A 16,856-nucleotide genomic window follows, 5' to 3' on the forward strand; every position below is an offset into this window, starting at 1 on the left:
TTGTTTGTTTTGTTCTCTTTGTTTTTATAAAAACATTGTTTGAAGTTTTGTATTTTAACTTTTTTGAATAAAATAAAAAATTAAAGTTAATTTACATTAACATTGATTATGGTCAGTGAATTTTTTAATTTAAATGATCAAATATGGTTTCTGATTCATTTGCCCCCAGCTTGGAGGACACTCCTAAAGTGTGGTTCCCAATCTCCCTTACTGAGAATTCTAGGTATTCAAAGTCAAACATATTTCAAGATATTTAGTTTATACAGAATTATGCCATAAACATTAGTTAAAGTTTACTTACCTTCTAGTGATATTTGACTTAGTTTCATTACATGAATAAATGAACCAATAATTCTGCAAATGTTCGTTACTATCCCCAAAGGATGTACAGGGAATGCTTGCATTTTCTTATGTTTATTTAGAAAAGTTAACCCTATCTTTATATTTGAGTGAAACAAGCTTTCAAGGTATTCAATACTATTTTTTGGTATTATTTCAGAAATGCTTTGCAGCCATGTTTTGACATAAGGTTCCCATCCCAAATCAGCAGGGTCCTGCAAATAAATAAAATGCATGAAGAGATGTTCAGCAATATATATATTTGAAGATTCAATTTAATTATTTGTATATGCAATATAACATATATACACTGCTCAAAAAAATAAAGGGAACACTCAAAGAACACATTCTAGATCTGAATGAAACAGAATACACTACGAGACTAGACTTTCGATCCTGGGCCTAGAAAGCCTAGAACTAAGACGCCTTAAACATGATCTAAGTATTGCCCACAAGATCATATGCTGCAACGTCCTGCCTGTCGGCGACTACTTCAGCTTCAACCACAACAACACAAGAGCACACAACAGATTTAAATTTAATATTAACCGCTCCAAACTTGACTGTAAAAAATATGACTTCAGTAACCGAGTTGTCAAAGCGTGGAACTCATTACCGGACTCCTTAGTGTCATCCCCAAACCCCCAACACTTTACCCTTAGATTTTCTACGGTTGACCTATCCAGATTCCTAAGAGGTCAGTAAGGGGCGAGTACAAGTGCACTAGAGTGCCTTCCGTCCCCTGTCCTATTGCTCTCCTATATCTCCTATTCCTTTCTTCTATTCCTATATCTCTTCTTCTATTCTTTCATTGATATGTTCTATTACTATATCTTCTTTTCTATTCTTTCATAGATATATTTTACTATGAGTATCTCCTCTATAACCTTCATCATGTATTTTACTATGTGTGTATATATATCTATATATCTATATATCTATATCTATATCTATATATGTATGTATCACATGTTTTTGCTTTAATTTTTAAAATTAAGGGAGACTAGGATAGCACTATTTCGGCCTTGTTCTGGCCTCATCAGCCAGCCATACCCTTACTGGGATTTGATCCGGCAGCTTCTGCCTTATAAGGCAGAGAATTAACCTCTAGGCCACCAGATCTGATCCCTTTAGCTTTGTACCAGGGAGGGGCTATATGTTCTTTCTGTTGGATATATATATATGTATATTCTGTTGGATATATATGTATATACTGTTGGATATATATATGTATATATACAGTATACCCAGTAAAACTCTCATTGTGTATTGGACAAAATAAATAAATAAATAAATAAATAAATAAATAAATAAATAAATAAATAAATAAATAAATAAATAAATATTCTCATTGAATACTTTGTTCTGTACAAAGTTGAATGTGCTGACAACATGTGAAATTGATTGTCAATCAGTGTTGCTTCCTAAGTGGACAGTTTGATTTCACAAAAGTTTGATTTACTTGGAGTTATATTGTGTTGTTTAAGTGTTCCCTTTATTTTTTTGAGCAGTATATTTTTATCCAACAGGATGATACACATACTAGGAACACATGTACCATATTAATTCATATATATGATATACATATATCAGATGCAGAGACAAATATTTCCAAATATGATAATTAAAAGTATCCCAGTTTGGACTCAGTAGAAAGTCACATTCTTTAAGAAAAGGGACTAAATAAATCTTCTTGTGACAATTTGAAATCTCTTTCATAAAATCTGTCATTTGATTATTCTCAGATCTATTCGCAAATTTTATTATGCACAGTTATTGCTTACTTCCCCAGAATCAGAATAGCAAACTCAGAAAACGTTTCCTAGGATCATCCATTTCAATGCCAAAAATCTCTGTTCCCCAAAAAAATAAAATGAAAAATATATTTGTAGCAATCAACAAATAATCAGAAGAGAAAATGGGTGGGCAATGAATCTATAACAGCCTGATTCTTCTTGGGATTTTGGTTGGATCTGATTACACTAATTTCTAGAATAGTCACAAAATCATACTGAAAGTATATTATGAAATATTCATTAGAGAATACATTTATCTAATTAAGTGTACACATTTTACATCTGAAATTCATTAAGTAGGCATTAAACCACGCATCACCTTGCAAACATAATTAACTTGTTTATTTGCTATTGTGCTAAAGTTGGCAAATGAAAAATATAGAATATTATGTGAAAGTATATAATAACTTTTTAAAACAAAACCTACCACGTAAACCATAGCACATCTACTAATTGTGGCTGGATTGGCTTGAGACACACTGTCCACTTCAAATATGACTCTGAAGGATGGTGATAGATAAATTCTTTCACTGTTAGCAAGACATAATGTTCTGCTGTCATCTAGCACAGAATTTAAGTTTTCTATCCAAAGTGGATCTACTGGACCATCCAGGATAATCCACTGCCAGTCAATAGCAGTGTCACCTAAAGGAACAACAAAAAAAGGCTAGTTTAAGGGCATTTAAAAATATAAAAATAGTAATTAAAAACAATATTTATATTTTATTTTAAAATAAAATCACGCATCCATCCAATGAATGTTTTTGCTCATAATGAATTCATTATCAGCAAAAATCTCTTTTTGTCTCTCTCTCTCTCTCACACACACACACACACACACACACATACATATTAGTAGGGTTTCATGGGTAAAGGTATGAAGGTCTTGGCACATTCGGCTTTCTTCCAGTGTAAGTTTCAGAGATTCCTGGCAATGTTTCAATGAGGTTCCACTTGTCATCTTCAGGTTGCTGCTTTCAGCTTTGTGCTAGGGTGAACAAAGTGTGATCTGAGCTGCCTTCCCTCTATAAATACTGGTGGGTCGGTGTGGAGTGCTGGCTCAGCTGCTGCAAGCTGTGTTGAAACTTGAGTAGTTGATGCAATTGATGTATGCAGATTACTTGATGTTTGCGGATTAGGGGTGATATCCTGAGTAGTTGTGGCAGTTGGAGCTTGCAGGCTAGTCAGCTGTTTTGTAATGTATATCAGTGGTGTAACATTCTGGGTTTTGGTATGGCTGCGAGTTTGTGGTCTGGCCATGTATTTATGGTGTGTGTCAGTTTGCCTTGTGTGCATGTCAGAGGGGGGTGCGCTGCTGTGGTTTGGCTTCTGGGTTTGTGCCTAGTGTTTCTGATCTTGATTGTTGTTTTGCAGATCCGTCATTACCCAATTTGGGAACATAGTCAATGCTAGTAGGGAGTGGAGTTTGTTCTCATTTTATATTCTAGTGGCTTGTCCTGTTGTTATTGGTGGGAATGATCTTGGTGGTTTTTTGGTTGGGCTTTTTACTATTAGCTTGTTTGGCAGTTCTTTTTTGATTTTTTAGTATTAGTCTGGGTGCTGACGAGGAAGTTTTTTAGCACTGATATTGTTGATTGCTTTTTTGAATGGTACATAGATGTCTTTGTCTATGTGCCTATTGATGACTGATTTGTTAAAGTGCCAGGATTCCAGTAATTCTCTAGTCTTGGCTTGGACAAAGATGCTCACAGTTCCCCAGGGCGGGTGGCGAGCGGGCAAATGGGCCACTCACGGCGGAGCAGGCAGCAGGTAGGCAAACAGATACACATGATTGCAAGCAGACAGCTATTTCCACTGTTTAATAGGCTGTAAATAAAATGTCTACATTAACAAAATTTATACCTAAACAACAGAATATAGGAGCAAAAAATCATAGCAATAGTCTGTTATGCTTTTCTTCTTTAAATGGAAGTACTACCCATTTTAACCAGACATTAAGACTCATTAGTTTATTAGTATGGCTTGCACTGAACCATGACAGTACTTGTTTTCCTTACAAATTAGTTCAACTTTGTTTCCTTTAAATCTTGTTTTCGTTTCAAACTATCCACTTCGGACCAAGAATTCTGTTTTTAGGGAGAGAGTGAAGTGGAGAGGGGCTCTGGAAACAAAAGCGCCACAAGAGAAAAGGAGAAAGGCATGCTCTGGATTCTGGACTCTGAGCCTTCCCTCATTATTCCTAATCCCTTCCCTTCCCACTCCCGGATCCTTCTTCACCCCCTCCCCCCTCACTTCCTTTTGCTGGAAGCTCCTTTCAGGGTGGGAGGCAAAGCCAAATAAAAACCGGAAGAGGCAAAGACAGAAAATGGTGCATGGCTAAAAAACAGGAGGAGGGCATTTTTCAGCTGCTTTCTGGGACTGAAAATTTGAAGGGAACCAAGGAAGCAGCAACTGGCCAAGCTAAGATGACCCCACTCCCACCCCATCCCACCTTCTTTTTCTCTCCCTGCCCCTGGTCTTCTCTCTCCTGGGAAGAAGGGGACTAACTTTTTTAAAAAAGAGCAGGAAAAACAGTAGCTGGGAAGGATGTTGCTACGAAGTTAAAACAACTAAAAAAATGTCCACCTGTTCCCACCTTCCCTCTTTTGGTTCCAATCAGTTTCTTTTAGCTTTGACTGCGGTGCCAAAAGAGAGAATTATCTTTTGTTTGTGAAGTCCCCCTCCTTTTTTCCTCAGCTTAGCTGGAAAAATATGGGAGAGGGCTGCTGCCCCTATCAGTCCCAGCATAGCATCTGCATGCAACGCCAGCAGCTTCTGGTGGTGCTGGCTGGCAGGGAGAGGGGAAGCCAGACTGGCAACCTTTGTAGCGAAGATACCGCAAAGCTTGTTTAGCTGCCCTCATCACCTGCCGCACCTGCCACCCCCAAATTGCATGCTACGAAATGCGCATTTTACTGGAAAGTGGTAGCTCCGGGTTGTCTCTCAGCCATTGCATGAAGGGAGAAATCTTGCACAGTGAAGGAAAATTTATTAGGGCGAGAAGTTATTAATTGCCTCACAAGAAGTTTTCCTTTCCTTTCATTTCGCAAGGTTTTCCCTGTAGAGGAAATAGAACAAGCAAGTAGAACCGGCATGGGGGGAGAGAGTGGAACCACCTCAGGGATGTGGCCAGGCTGCCATTACTGCTGGTTTGGAGAACTAGTCCCTATTTTTACTCAGTTCTATAGAATCGGTCTGAACCAGCAGGAACCACCTCTGGTTTGAAATATGCACGTATGTTGTGTTGGCTGAAGATCTCCCTGAGCTTTTCCAATATTTCTACAAATATCCTGTAAGGTTCTTGTATACACACACACACACTCATTTTGGAGACAACATATTTAGCAGACTCTCCTGAAACAGAATCAGGAGGAGAGCTGAATTTTATTTCAGATGCCATTTTGCTGGAATTCAGTGACCACGTACTAGCTTCCATAATCTATAAACCTATAAACTAGAAGCAATAGATGTACAAATTATAACTCAAGGTGACAAACATACCTCCTATTTTCTCCACAATAACAATCATGCAAGGGGAGTTGGGCTTTGAGAAATTGACTGGCCTAAGGCCACCATTAACAAACCTCCTATTCAGAGTCTTCGGAAAGGGGTGGCATACAAATCTAATAAATTATTATTATTATAAATTATTATTATATGCTGATATTCTTAAGGTTTTCATCACTTTCTTCCTCTTTAGGTTCACATTTCTTTTTTCCCCACATTGATCTATGGAGTTCAGTTTCTTATCTGAGTCATTCGCTCCATAGTAGCACATAACAGAACAAACTAATAGCTATGTATTTATTCAATGAAGTGTTAATATTCTGATGCAAAGGGAAAGAAACCTCTGGGTCAGGTTTCCATCAGGAAGTGGGTGGCGCAAAACCTATCACATGATTTCCATTGCTACATTTTTGTTCCTAGGGAGGCTGTTGAAACTAATTTCAGTAGAGCTGGTGCATAATTAGTTAAACATCAAAAGGTTGTCTACGTTGAATCTTTAATTAAGAAACACACAATGATGAAATATTTCCCATATTTGTTATGATGAGATTATACTAACTTTGAATATTCTCTGTTGATTGTATAGTTTCATCAGGCACAACTGCATCAGCTATATTCACTGTATTCAGCTAAAAAGCAGAAATGATAGTAATTATATTGCAATAGATAACATTAGATAAACATTACATAATTATAACGTACAAAAAGTAAACATAACACATTCTATTTCTAGTTGGAATCATCATAAGAGGCTAAACAGGCAAAACTGGGATGTTAGAAAACAAAGTAAATTGGAATATGCTTCCAATACATTTGGAATAAATAGAGGTTTGAGAATTTCTAAAGAAAGAAAAGTGTTTGCATATAGCTGATAAAAATAGAGGACAAAAAAAGTAAACTACCTGGGAAATAAACAGAAGAGCAGCAACTTAAAGCTCAGAGAATCATACATTTAAAATAATTGTAACCATTTAAATTGAGAATTTTAAAAGTTAAGCTAAATAATATCTATCATTTCTACAATCAGTCATTTCATCTACCTTTTTTAAATAAATCATTTCCATCTTTTGAAGAAGAATGTGCCAGGTTTGGAAAGTTATTAAATGAAAAAAAATGAATGAAATGCTTGGTAATATTTATATGATAAATTTAATAAGTTAAATGTAACTAGAATAGAGAATAGAATAGAATAGAATTTTATTGGGCAAGTGTGATTGGACACACAAGGAATTTGTCTTGGTGCATATGCTCTCAGCGTACATAAAAGAAAAACATACATTTGTCAAGAATCATATTAATCAATATTAATAAAAATCTTAGGATACAAGCAACAAGTTACATTCATACAGTCCTAAGTGGGAGGAAAAGGATGATGGGAATGAGAAAAACTAGTAGAATAGAAGTGCAGATTTAGTAAAAAGTCTGACAGTGTTGAAGGAATTATTTGTTTAGTAGAGTGATGGCATTCGGGAAAAAACTGTTCTTGTGTCTAGTTGTCTTGGTGTGCAGTGCTCTGTAGCGAGGTTTTGAGGGTAGGAGTTGAAACAGTTTATGTCCAGGATGCGAGGGGTCAGTAAATATTTTACCCGCCCTCTTTTTGACTCGTGCAGTATACAAATCCTCAATGGAAGGCAGGTTGGCAGTAGTGTTGGGCAAAATGAGCCTGCAAAGTTCGGGTTCGTGCTGAACTTTGCAGTGTTCTGCATGCCAAACACCTCAAAATGCCGCTGCCTGGGAGGAGAGTGGGGAATCCCATCGTGAGATTTCCCACCTCCTTTAACTTGTGGCGCTGCAAGCAAAAGGAGATGGGAAATCCCACGAGGGGATTCCGGGGGTGGGGCTTTGACATCTTCGTGGCCGGCAGAAACGGGGAAGAAGGAGTCTCCATGACGTCAAAGCCCCACCCCCGGAATCCCCTCGTGGGATTTCTCACCTCCTTTTGCTTGCAATGTTGCAAGCAAAAGGAGGTGGGAAATCCCACAATGGGATTCCCCACTCTCCTCCCAGGCGGCGGCATTTTGCGGTGTTCGGCCAAACGCCGAACCCGAACTTTGTCTGAACTTTAAAACAAAGTTTTAAAAAAGTGCTGCTGCCGTTCGGGTTCGGGTAAAGCTCGTGTTCGGGTTCGGTGAACTCACCCGAACTTCGACGCAAAGTTTGGGTGAGTTCGAAAAACCTGAACTTCTTGAAGTTCGCCCAACACTAGTTGGCAGCAATTGTTTTTTCTGCAGTTCTGATTATCCTCTGAAGTCTGTGTCGGTCCTGTTGGGTTGCAGCACCAAACCAGACAGTTATAGAGATGCAGATGACAGACTCAGTGAATGCTCTGTAGAACTGTATCAGCAGCTCCTTGGGCAGTTTGAGCTTCCTGAGCTGGCGCAGAAAGAACATTCTTTGTTGTGCTTTTTTGATGATGTTTTTAATATTAGGTGACCATTTTAGGTCTTCAGATATGATAGAATCTAGAAATTTGAAGGTCTCTACTGTTGATACTGTGTTGTCTAGTATTGTGAGAGGTGGAAGGGTGGAAGGGTTTCTCCTAAAGTCTACCATCGTTTCTACGGTTTTGAGTGTGTTCAGTTCTAGATTGTTCTGTCACACCACAAGGATAGTTGTTCAACTTCCCGTCTGTATGTTTTGAAATAAAAATATATCAATACCCTACTACATTACTGTGTACTTACTGTATATAAATCCTGCATTTCTGAATTTATACCAAGACTTGGATCTTTTCTTTTAGTTTTTTTGATCCCAAGTTTGGCAAATCCTCGTACTGTTGAGGATAATAATCCATCTGACCATTCCATTGTACTAGGATTTGTATTTCCAAAGAGTTCATCAATAGTAACAGACTTTGGGTTTACAACAAAAGCATCCACTTTGCTTCTCCTTGAATTATTCTGAGGAAGAAAAAAAATCCTTCTAATTGAACAATATTACCTTTATTTCCTATAAATATAAACCCACAAAAGAGTTTGTGCATTTTGTTATTGATTGATGCTAAGTACAATTTGGTTCCTGAGCATCCAAATAATAATCCCATGACTGTGAGGACAAGAACCCATTAAAAGTCTCCCTTATTTGGCACCATCTTAAATTTGAATGATCACTGAACAAATGGACATTTAACAAGGACCTAAAGACCCAGTAAAATCTTCTTCAAATCAAGTATGATCTTTGGTGATTTGATGAACACATATAAGTAATTTGAAAACAATATGGACATATTTTGCCATTGCTTTCTTCCTGAATAATTTCTTTATTTCTATTCAACATATTGTCCTGTAATTTCTTGGCATGCTCCCATTCAAGATCAACCTAAACCAAAGCTTCCTTGGTTTTCTGAAATTAGTGAAAATTGACTGAGTACTGTAAAAAAGCTTTCTGTTTTAACCATTCATACAGGTCCAAATCCTGGCAACTTTATAGAGATGCATTCTCCATACTAACCTATCAAGCACAGCTACTTTCAGTTGGATGTTCAGCTTTGTATCAGAAATCTCATCATAATACTTTATGGGAATACATCAACATGACTGCCAACTACTCATTGTTTGATAACTAGTAAATATTTAAAATTATTTGTTTGTTTATTTTGTTAAGTATGTATTTGTAACATACATAGATATAACATTGTTCATATACATAACATGGGTACTGATAAGAGGGAACAATTGGACAGGGACAGTAGGCACGCTGGTGCGCTTATGCACGCCCCTTACTGGCCTCTTGGGAATTGAGTGAGGTCAACAGTGGACAGTTTCAAAGTTCAAATTTCAAAGTTCCTATGGATTATCGCTCCGAAAGGTTACAGGAAAAGAGATCAACTACTAATACATATCATAAGAGTAACTTACAAAAAATTCTTACCTGAAAAACTTCAATAGCACTTTCTGTATCAACTGATGGAAAGATTATCAAGGCTTTTTCTAAAATTGTTCTGATGGTAGTTTTTCCTCCACCTGTAGGGCCTACAAGCATCACACCAACACGAGCCTGAAAATATATTTTAAAATATCAAATCTTCAGCATTCATATCCTTCTGCACCGGCTGGAGGAGTTGGGAGTGGGAGGCACTGTTCTTCAGTGGTTCTCCTCCTACCTCTCCAGTCGATCGCAGTCGGTGTTAGTGGGGGGTCAAAGGTCGACTTCAAGGTTACTCCCTTGTGGGGTACCTCAGGGGTCAGTCCTCTCCCCCCTGCTATTCAATATCTACATGAAACCGCTGGGTGAGATCATCCAGAGCCATGGGGTGAGGTATTATCAGTACGCAGATGATACCTAGTTGTACATCTCCACCCCATGTCCAGTCAACAAAGCAGTGGAAGTGATGTGCCGGTGCCTGGAGGCTGTTAGGGTATGGATGGGTGTCAACAGACTCAAACTTAACCTGGATAAGACGGAGTGGCTGTGGGTTCTGCCTCCCAAGGACAATTCCATCTGTCCGTCCATAACCCTAGGGGGGGATTATTGACCCCCTAAGAGAGGGTCCGCAACTTGGGCGTCCTCCTCGATCCACAGCTCACATTAGAGAACCATCTTTCAGCTGCGGTGAGGGGGACATTTGTCCAGGTTTGCCTGGTGCGCCAGTTGCGGCCCTATCTGGACTGGGACTCACTACTCACAGTCACTCATGCCCTCATCACCTCGAGATTCGACTACTGTAACGCTCTCTACATGGGGCTACCTTTGAAAAGTGTTCGGAAATGTCAGATCGTGCAGAATGAAGCTGCGAGAGCAATCATGGGCTTCCCTAGGTATGCCCATGTTTCACCAACACTCTGCAGTCTGCATTGGTTTCCGATCAATTTCTGGTCACAATTCAAAGTGTTGGTTATGACCTATAAAGCCCTTCATGGCATCGGACCAGAATATCTCCGGGACCGCCTTCTGCCGCACGAATCCCAGCGACCGATTAGGTCCCACAGAGTTGGCCTTCTCCGGGTCCTGTCGACTAAACAATGTCGTTTGGCAGGTCCCAGGGGAAGAGCCTTCTCTGTGGCGGCCCCGACTCTCTGGAACCAGCTCCCCCCGGAGATTAGAACTGCCCCCACCCTCCTTGCCTTTCGTAAACTCCTTAAAACCCACCTCTGCCGTCAGGCATGGGGGAATTGAGACATCTCCCCAGGGCCTATACAATTTATATATGGTATGCTTGTGTGTATGTCTGTTTTAATAATGGGTTTTTTAATGTTTTTAAATTATTAGATTTGTCATAAATTGTTTTATTTTGTTGTGAGCCGCCCCGAGTCTACGGAGAGGGGCAGCATACAAATTTAATAAATAAATAAATAAATAAACAAACAAACAAATAAATATTCCTTAGACAATTAAAGCTTAGATTTTAGTAAATACAAACTAAGAGTCTCACAAAATGTATAATTATAAGCTTATAAAATCTAAGCTTATATAGCAACTGAATACCTTATTCCAGCAGACAAATCTTGGGCTTAGACAATTTAGAACTATGTCTCCTTTGAACCGATCTAAATGTAGTTCATAAAATTATGTGCCACAATGTCCTACCTGTCATTGACTACTCCAGCTTCAATCACAAGAATAGATACAAACAACTTAAACCGGTCCAAACTCAACAGCAGAAAATATGATTTCAGCAACAGAGTGACCAATGCCTGGAACTCATTACCTGACTCTGTGGTTTCTTCCCCAAACCCCAAAAACTTTAACCTTAGATTGTCTACTGTCGACCTCACCCCATTCCTAAGAGGTCTGTAAGGAGCCTGCATAAGTGCACCAGCATGCCTACTGTCCCTACCCTACTGTCCTACGGTCTTCATTTATCTGTATTTATCTGTATTTTGTTTATGTTTATATTTATACCTATACCTGCAATCTTGTACAAAACAAGATAAAGAAACAACCAAACAAATATTCCACCATAAACATCTATTTCTGGCATTTAATCAAATACAATTCCTGCAATGTAAGATCTCACTGTAAAATTTTGAGTTCTACATATTTGTATCATATTTAACCTCCATATCACATTTTATCTGATTATCCCATTTCACTCACCATCAGCTGATGGTATAGTTGTATAACCTTCTCTCTCTGATTTTCCCAAGGCTGCAAAGATAAATGCTGTATTGCAAGAGATATTGCATTCTATTTAAAAAACGTAGACAGATGGTTAGATATTTGATGACTGATCAATAATTTGACAATATATAAATTAATCAAACTTTAGTATTAAGAAGAAAATACCTATTCTGGCAACATTAGGGGGAAAAATTAAAGAGGCACAATCAATTTCATTGTCTTGACATTTAGTGGACCCGAATGTACAGCTGAACATGCCCCATCTTCCCTAAGAATCTGTCAATTTTTCAAGATAGGCCAAATGAAGTCACCAATATTACTAGGATTCAAGGCATACTGCTTTAATGTTGTAGCATATATTAACAGGATCCTTAAAGCCTTGTTTATGTTTTTCTCTGTCCCATCTTATTCTAAGATCAAGGCAGAGTTATTTTCAGTTTCTTTCTCCCACTTCCTTCCTCCTATCTCTGGATCTTGTCAACTCTTGTCAACTCCCTCTTTGAAGGCTCACTCATACATACATAAAGGTCAGCTCTAACATTTACAAAATCACTGAACTACTCAAATTGAATTGATAATAACATTAAAAAACCCTAATGACAAAAATATTTTTCTACAGCTAATATCAACAATAATTATTCTTATTTTTATTACCTCTAACCGTTTAGGATTTACTTTTGGAACTTCCATTTCTGTAAAGAGATCTCTGATAATATCTTCAAATATTGGAACATCCTCAGCAATTAACTTTGGCAAATTCACTTCTTTCAATATGTCAATTGTGATTAGAGTTTCCTCCATTGCAGAAAATCTTTTTTTATTGTATCTATTATACAAGAAAACTAATAATTAGAATTTCATGAGTTATTCTAAGTCTCATACTGTTTTCATTAGTCCACCCATGCTACACTTTTAAAGGAGATATTCTTAAATGCATATTTTTGATCATACATTGCTAAAGTTGTGCATTTTATTGCTGTTTTGCTTCTTTTCCAATTCATATTAGTCTGAATTTTTGTTATGCTCAAAACAAATGAACAAATAAATAAAAACTTCCATCTAAAAAACGAAAAAGTTAGTATGTATGGTTTGTAAATAAACATGACAAAAAGGACCCAGAGAAACTAAATTTGCACCAAAAAGTATGCAGAAGATTCCCACAACATGGATATCAATATGTTTACTCTAAACTAAAAATTAATAAATTATTTTATTAATCCATATACATTGATTTTTCCCTTATATTTAATTGCACAATGGCTAATTAATTGTCAGTCAAAGCTCCTTCCTTCTTTTCACCCTCCTCCCTCCCTCCCTCCCTCCCTCCTTGCAAATTTAACATTATTCTATGACATGATAGACCTGTAATTTGAATGCTTTGGAAGTCAGAAACAAAACTGATAAAGGAATTTAATTTTATGGATAATTCTATAGGAATATTTATAATCTTGGTAATTTAGGTTTGATTTATTGGATTGGATTTATATGCTGCAATAGGTTGCAATAGGTTGCAATTCTTCTGAGTATTGTTAAGCACGCATAGATAAATTGAATTTAGGGGGGGTTGTCTCAAAAGAAATACAAATCGGATTACAGTAAACAGGTCTCTCCTCTACTAAAACTTACCTTTATATAAAATCTGTAGATCACAAATTGACACACAATAATATTATATTTTAAATACAAACAACTTAAGAAAACTTACTGAAGTTTCAACTCTTGACGCCTTTGACCAACTCTTACTAATACAGTTTTTATAGCTCTCATGCCAAAATCATAATGATCCTAAAATAAGATAAGAACACAATTTATTTTTGTGCACTGCAAACATCTTCTTTGCAATTATTAAATAGTGTTTTTATCAAAATTATCAATTTACCGGTAACTGATTTTATTTCCAACTGAACTCTTCCAGAGCTAATATGTAATTTCTCCCTTGGCACTGATGCTGATTTAGAGTATAGTATGTTAGTTATTAGTTTCTTGTCAGGAACAAATAATCTCCTTTAGCCTTGGAGTTTTCTGAGGATTCCCCTAACCCTGCTTGATCAGCTACTCAGTCAGGTTTCCAGAGGAAACCTGGGATAGATCTCAAAACTCTTGTACAGTGTACAAGGCTTGGCTGATGCTTTAAATAAGTAGGTAGTGGAGGCTGGTCAAACTACACTTTGGAAACTATGCATGTGGATCTCAGATCCCTTCTTGGAGCTGCCAAAAGGGCTATGTTGTAAGTAGTATGTGATTCAGTGATTCCAAGAAGATTCCACACCCATTTGCACTATTCAGGTGATTCTGAGAGCACAGATAAACCTCCAATGGGCCTCAATGACTCTCAGACTGAGTGCTAATTACCATATTGTTGCAAGGAACATAAATCATTCCATTCTCTACCATTCAGTCAAAACAGAAGAAGCTTCTTGGATGAGAATGAAGATTTTACAGAATCCACACCCACAAGCCGCACCCACCAACACACCATACCTATCAAGCCATGCCCACAGACCTGGTAATTTTAAAAAATGGAACCCTACCACTGATTTACATGTGATTTCCGCATTATTTTTCCAAATCATTGCCTTTAACGGAGATGTTATATAGCTACATTAACTTCCATTCCAGAAGAAAATTAGGATATAAATAAATATATATATATTCTTTGTATTTTACCTGGCGTGATAGCCTTTTGCTAGAAAGTTGATAAAGATTTACTATCTTCCCTGAGAGTAATTTTGCTGATCTGAAACCTTCTGAAAACAACATTATTTCAGCAATGAGTTCATAATCCGGTATTATCATTGACATAGGACGAAATAATGATTTTAAATTGTCTGGAAGTTCCACGCGACCTTTGTATCTTAAAAGGAAAGTTAATGTCATCACATTCATTAAGAACACTTTAATACATTAGCTTTACCACTTATAAATAAAAATTCCTTTCAACAAAGATATACTAGTCTGAAAAAGTAGAGTTCACTACAATTTAGAAAATAATTGTATGATCATTATTATGATAGCAGATTATGGTAATAAGTGATTTTAAATGCAAGTGAAAAATTATTCAACCTTTTGAAATTGATAACAGTGGTAATTTAAAACCACCGACATTTGGAAAATGGGAATACACAAATAAATATAATTCAGTGGCAAGTACGTATTCCTTGGATTATATGTTGTGGGCCGCCCTGAGTCCTCGGAGAAGGGCGGCAGATAAGTCCAATAAATAAATAGATTTAAAAGATTCCATGATCAATCCCTGAATCAACAAATTAGGCTAAAAATATTACTTTCTAAAACCTTCAAATGCAAAGTTATGGACAATATTAAACTCATTGTATCAAAATTACCAGTTCATGCAACAGAGCTTCACGCATTTGTAAAAAATACTGCCCCCCACAAAAAATGGTTCTTTTTGTTCTGATGTTATGGAACAATGATACCTACAGTTATCACTTACCCAGGATTCATGGTAATAAAAATTGCACAGTGTGGTTTCAGACGAATTTCTTTTCCTTCCAGTACAAACCTGTGTTAAATGTAAAAACAGCTCCAATATACAATAGTTAGGGAATAAGTAGTATACCAAGTTACAAAAGCAGAGAAAATGCTCAAGTTATTGCCTTATACAAAAAACATCAAGTAAATACTGTGGCCATAAACTACAAAGATTGTTATACCACATATGTTAAGCACTTGACTTAATCTTAAAATATCAGATACAATTGAAGATGGTGCAATATTAGCATATCATATTGATAATATTTACACATGAGGTTTGCATCTGCATAGACCCCTATTAAGAAGATTCTAAATTTGGGGGGAGGCTATCAACCTGTCTATATATGTCCATATAGAGTGTAGTGCAAACGAGCTCAGTTCTGATTTCAATACAGGAGTTCAGAATAAAGGCACCACTGTAGAACAAATTAGTGGTATTATGTACCTGCAGAAATGACTATTTGAAGAAATACAGTTATTGCTAAGCAATCTGCCATCATTCTTTGTGATGCTTTTCTATATTATACATATAGCAAAAACAGCAGGTTTCCTTAAGGAGGCAATTTAATATACTTTAGTGTATTAAATAATATACTATTTTTACTATATAATAAAATATACTATTTTGCCAAAGGCCCAGTGCAGACATCCAAGCCACAATGTTTGATTAATGTAGAAAGATATGCCCATATATAGGCTCACAATAATGTCCAGAGGTGCCCATTTGGCAAAAAGCAGAACATATACAAAGAATGCTTATGCAGAATGTTAAGCTCTGATAAAATAAAGGTATGTTAATTGGCAGATGCAAATAACAGAATCTACCACTCACCCAATCTTATATTTCAAACTTGTTTATAGATTCCTACATCTATCTTAACTAAGCTTTTCAGTTGCAGCTAAAAATTAATTATATATTTAGAAACCATATACAGTATTTAGAAAAAAATATACTTTTTGCAAAACGTCAGATGATGAACAAATGAGCTGATCCAAAGTTATGATCATATTTTTTTCTTATGAATTTTTCGCTTATGAACCAAAAATATAATTTCCAGGTACGATTATTCCATAATGTCAATTTCTAGTGAAAAGTAGGATCAGATTTAAGTCTCCTTCCCAACATCATCTATATACCCGGTTTACCAAAAATCAGACCACCCACAATATATTTTATTACTTATTTTATTCAAAGAAAATGTTACTGATCTTAATGTACATCAAAAGATTAAAGAAGTATTTAGATGAAAATGACAACCAATTAAACATGTAATGTAATTTATATAATAAATTGCCTATAGGATTTGACTTTTGGTATACCCTATACTGTATATATTTTGCATCTTTTAAAATGGGAAGAAAGTTCCAACCAATATTAAAGAGAATAGTGATAATATTCTAATTTGTCTGTAATGGTTTTTAATTACTCATTTAAATTTCATGAAGCACAAGGTCAAAAATATGTACAATGGCACAAGTCAAGAAAGTTAAAATCCCCTCTTTCATGTGGAACTCAAAATTGTTCCCTTTTCATAAGAACATTCTCCATAATGTATCAATCTGCTTAAAATAACTTACCAATATAGAGACTTTAAGAATATATATCAATCTTGCAGCAACATTAGTTTTAACACTATTTTTTCCTCATAAATTCATATT

General features: G+C 36.4%; 1 protein-coding gene across 1 annotated transcript in view; it reads right to left on the minus strand.

Moving 5' to 3' along the window:
* Positions 1–16,856, minus strand: part of DNAH14 (dynein axonemal heavy chain 14) — a 217,941-nt gene that overhangs the window by 113,521 nt on the left and 87,564 nt on the right. The window contains exons 30-39 of the mRNA XM_070728172.1: positions 15,157–15,225; positions 14,370–14,556; positions 13,408–13,487; positions 12,357–12,528; positions 11,679–11,768; positions 9,513–9,638; positions 8,327–8,542; positions 6,202–6,271; positions 2,563–2,780; positions 302–554 (exon numbers count right to left, since the gene is read on the minus strand). Of these exons, the coding sequence (XP_070584273.1) occupies positions 302–554; positions 2,563–2,780; positions 6,202–6,271; positions 8,327–8,542; positions 9,513–9,638; positions 11,679–11,768; positions 12,357–12,528; positions 13,408–13,487; positions 14,370–14,556; positions 15,157–15,225 (1,481 nt within the window). The remainder of the gene's footprint in view (positions 1–301; positions 555–2,562; positions 2,781–6,201; positions 6,272–8,326; positions 8,543–9,512; positions 9,639–11,678; positions 11,769–12,356; positions 12,529–13,407; positions 13,488–14,369; positions 14,557–15,156; positions 15,226–16,856) is intronic.

This window comes from Erythrolamprus reginae, chromosome 1 (assembly GCF_031021105.1).
Source record: "Erythrolamprus reginae isolate rEryReg1 chromosome 1, rEryReg1.hap1, whole genome shotgun sequence".
Lineage (NCBI taxonomy): Eukaryota > Metazoa > Chordata > Lepidosauria > Squamata > Dipsadidae > Erythrolamprus > Erythrolamprus reginae.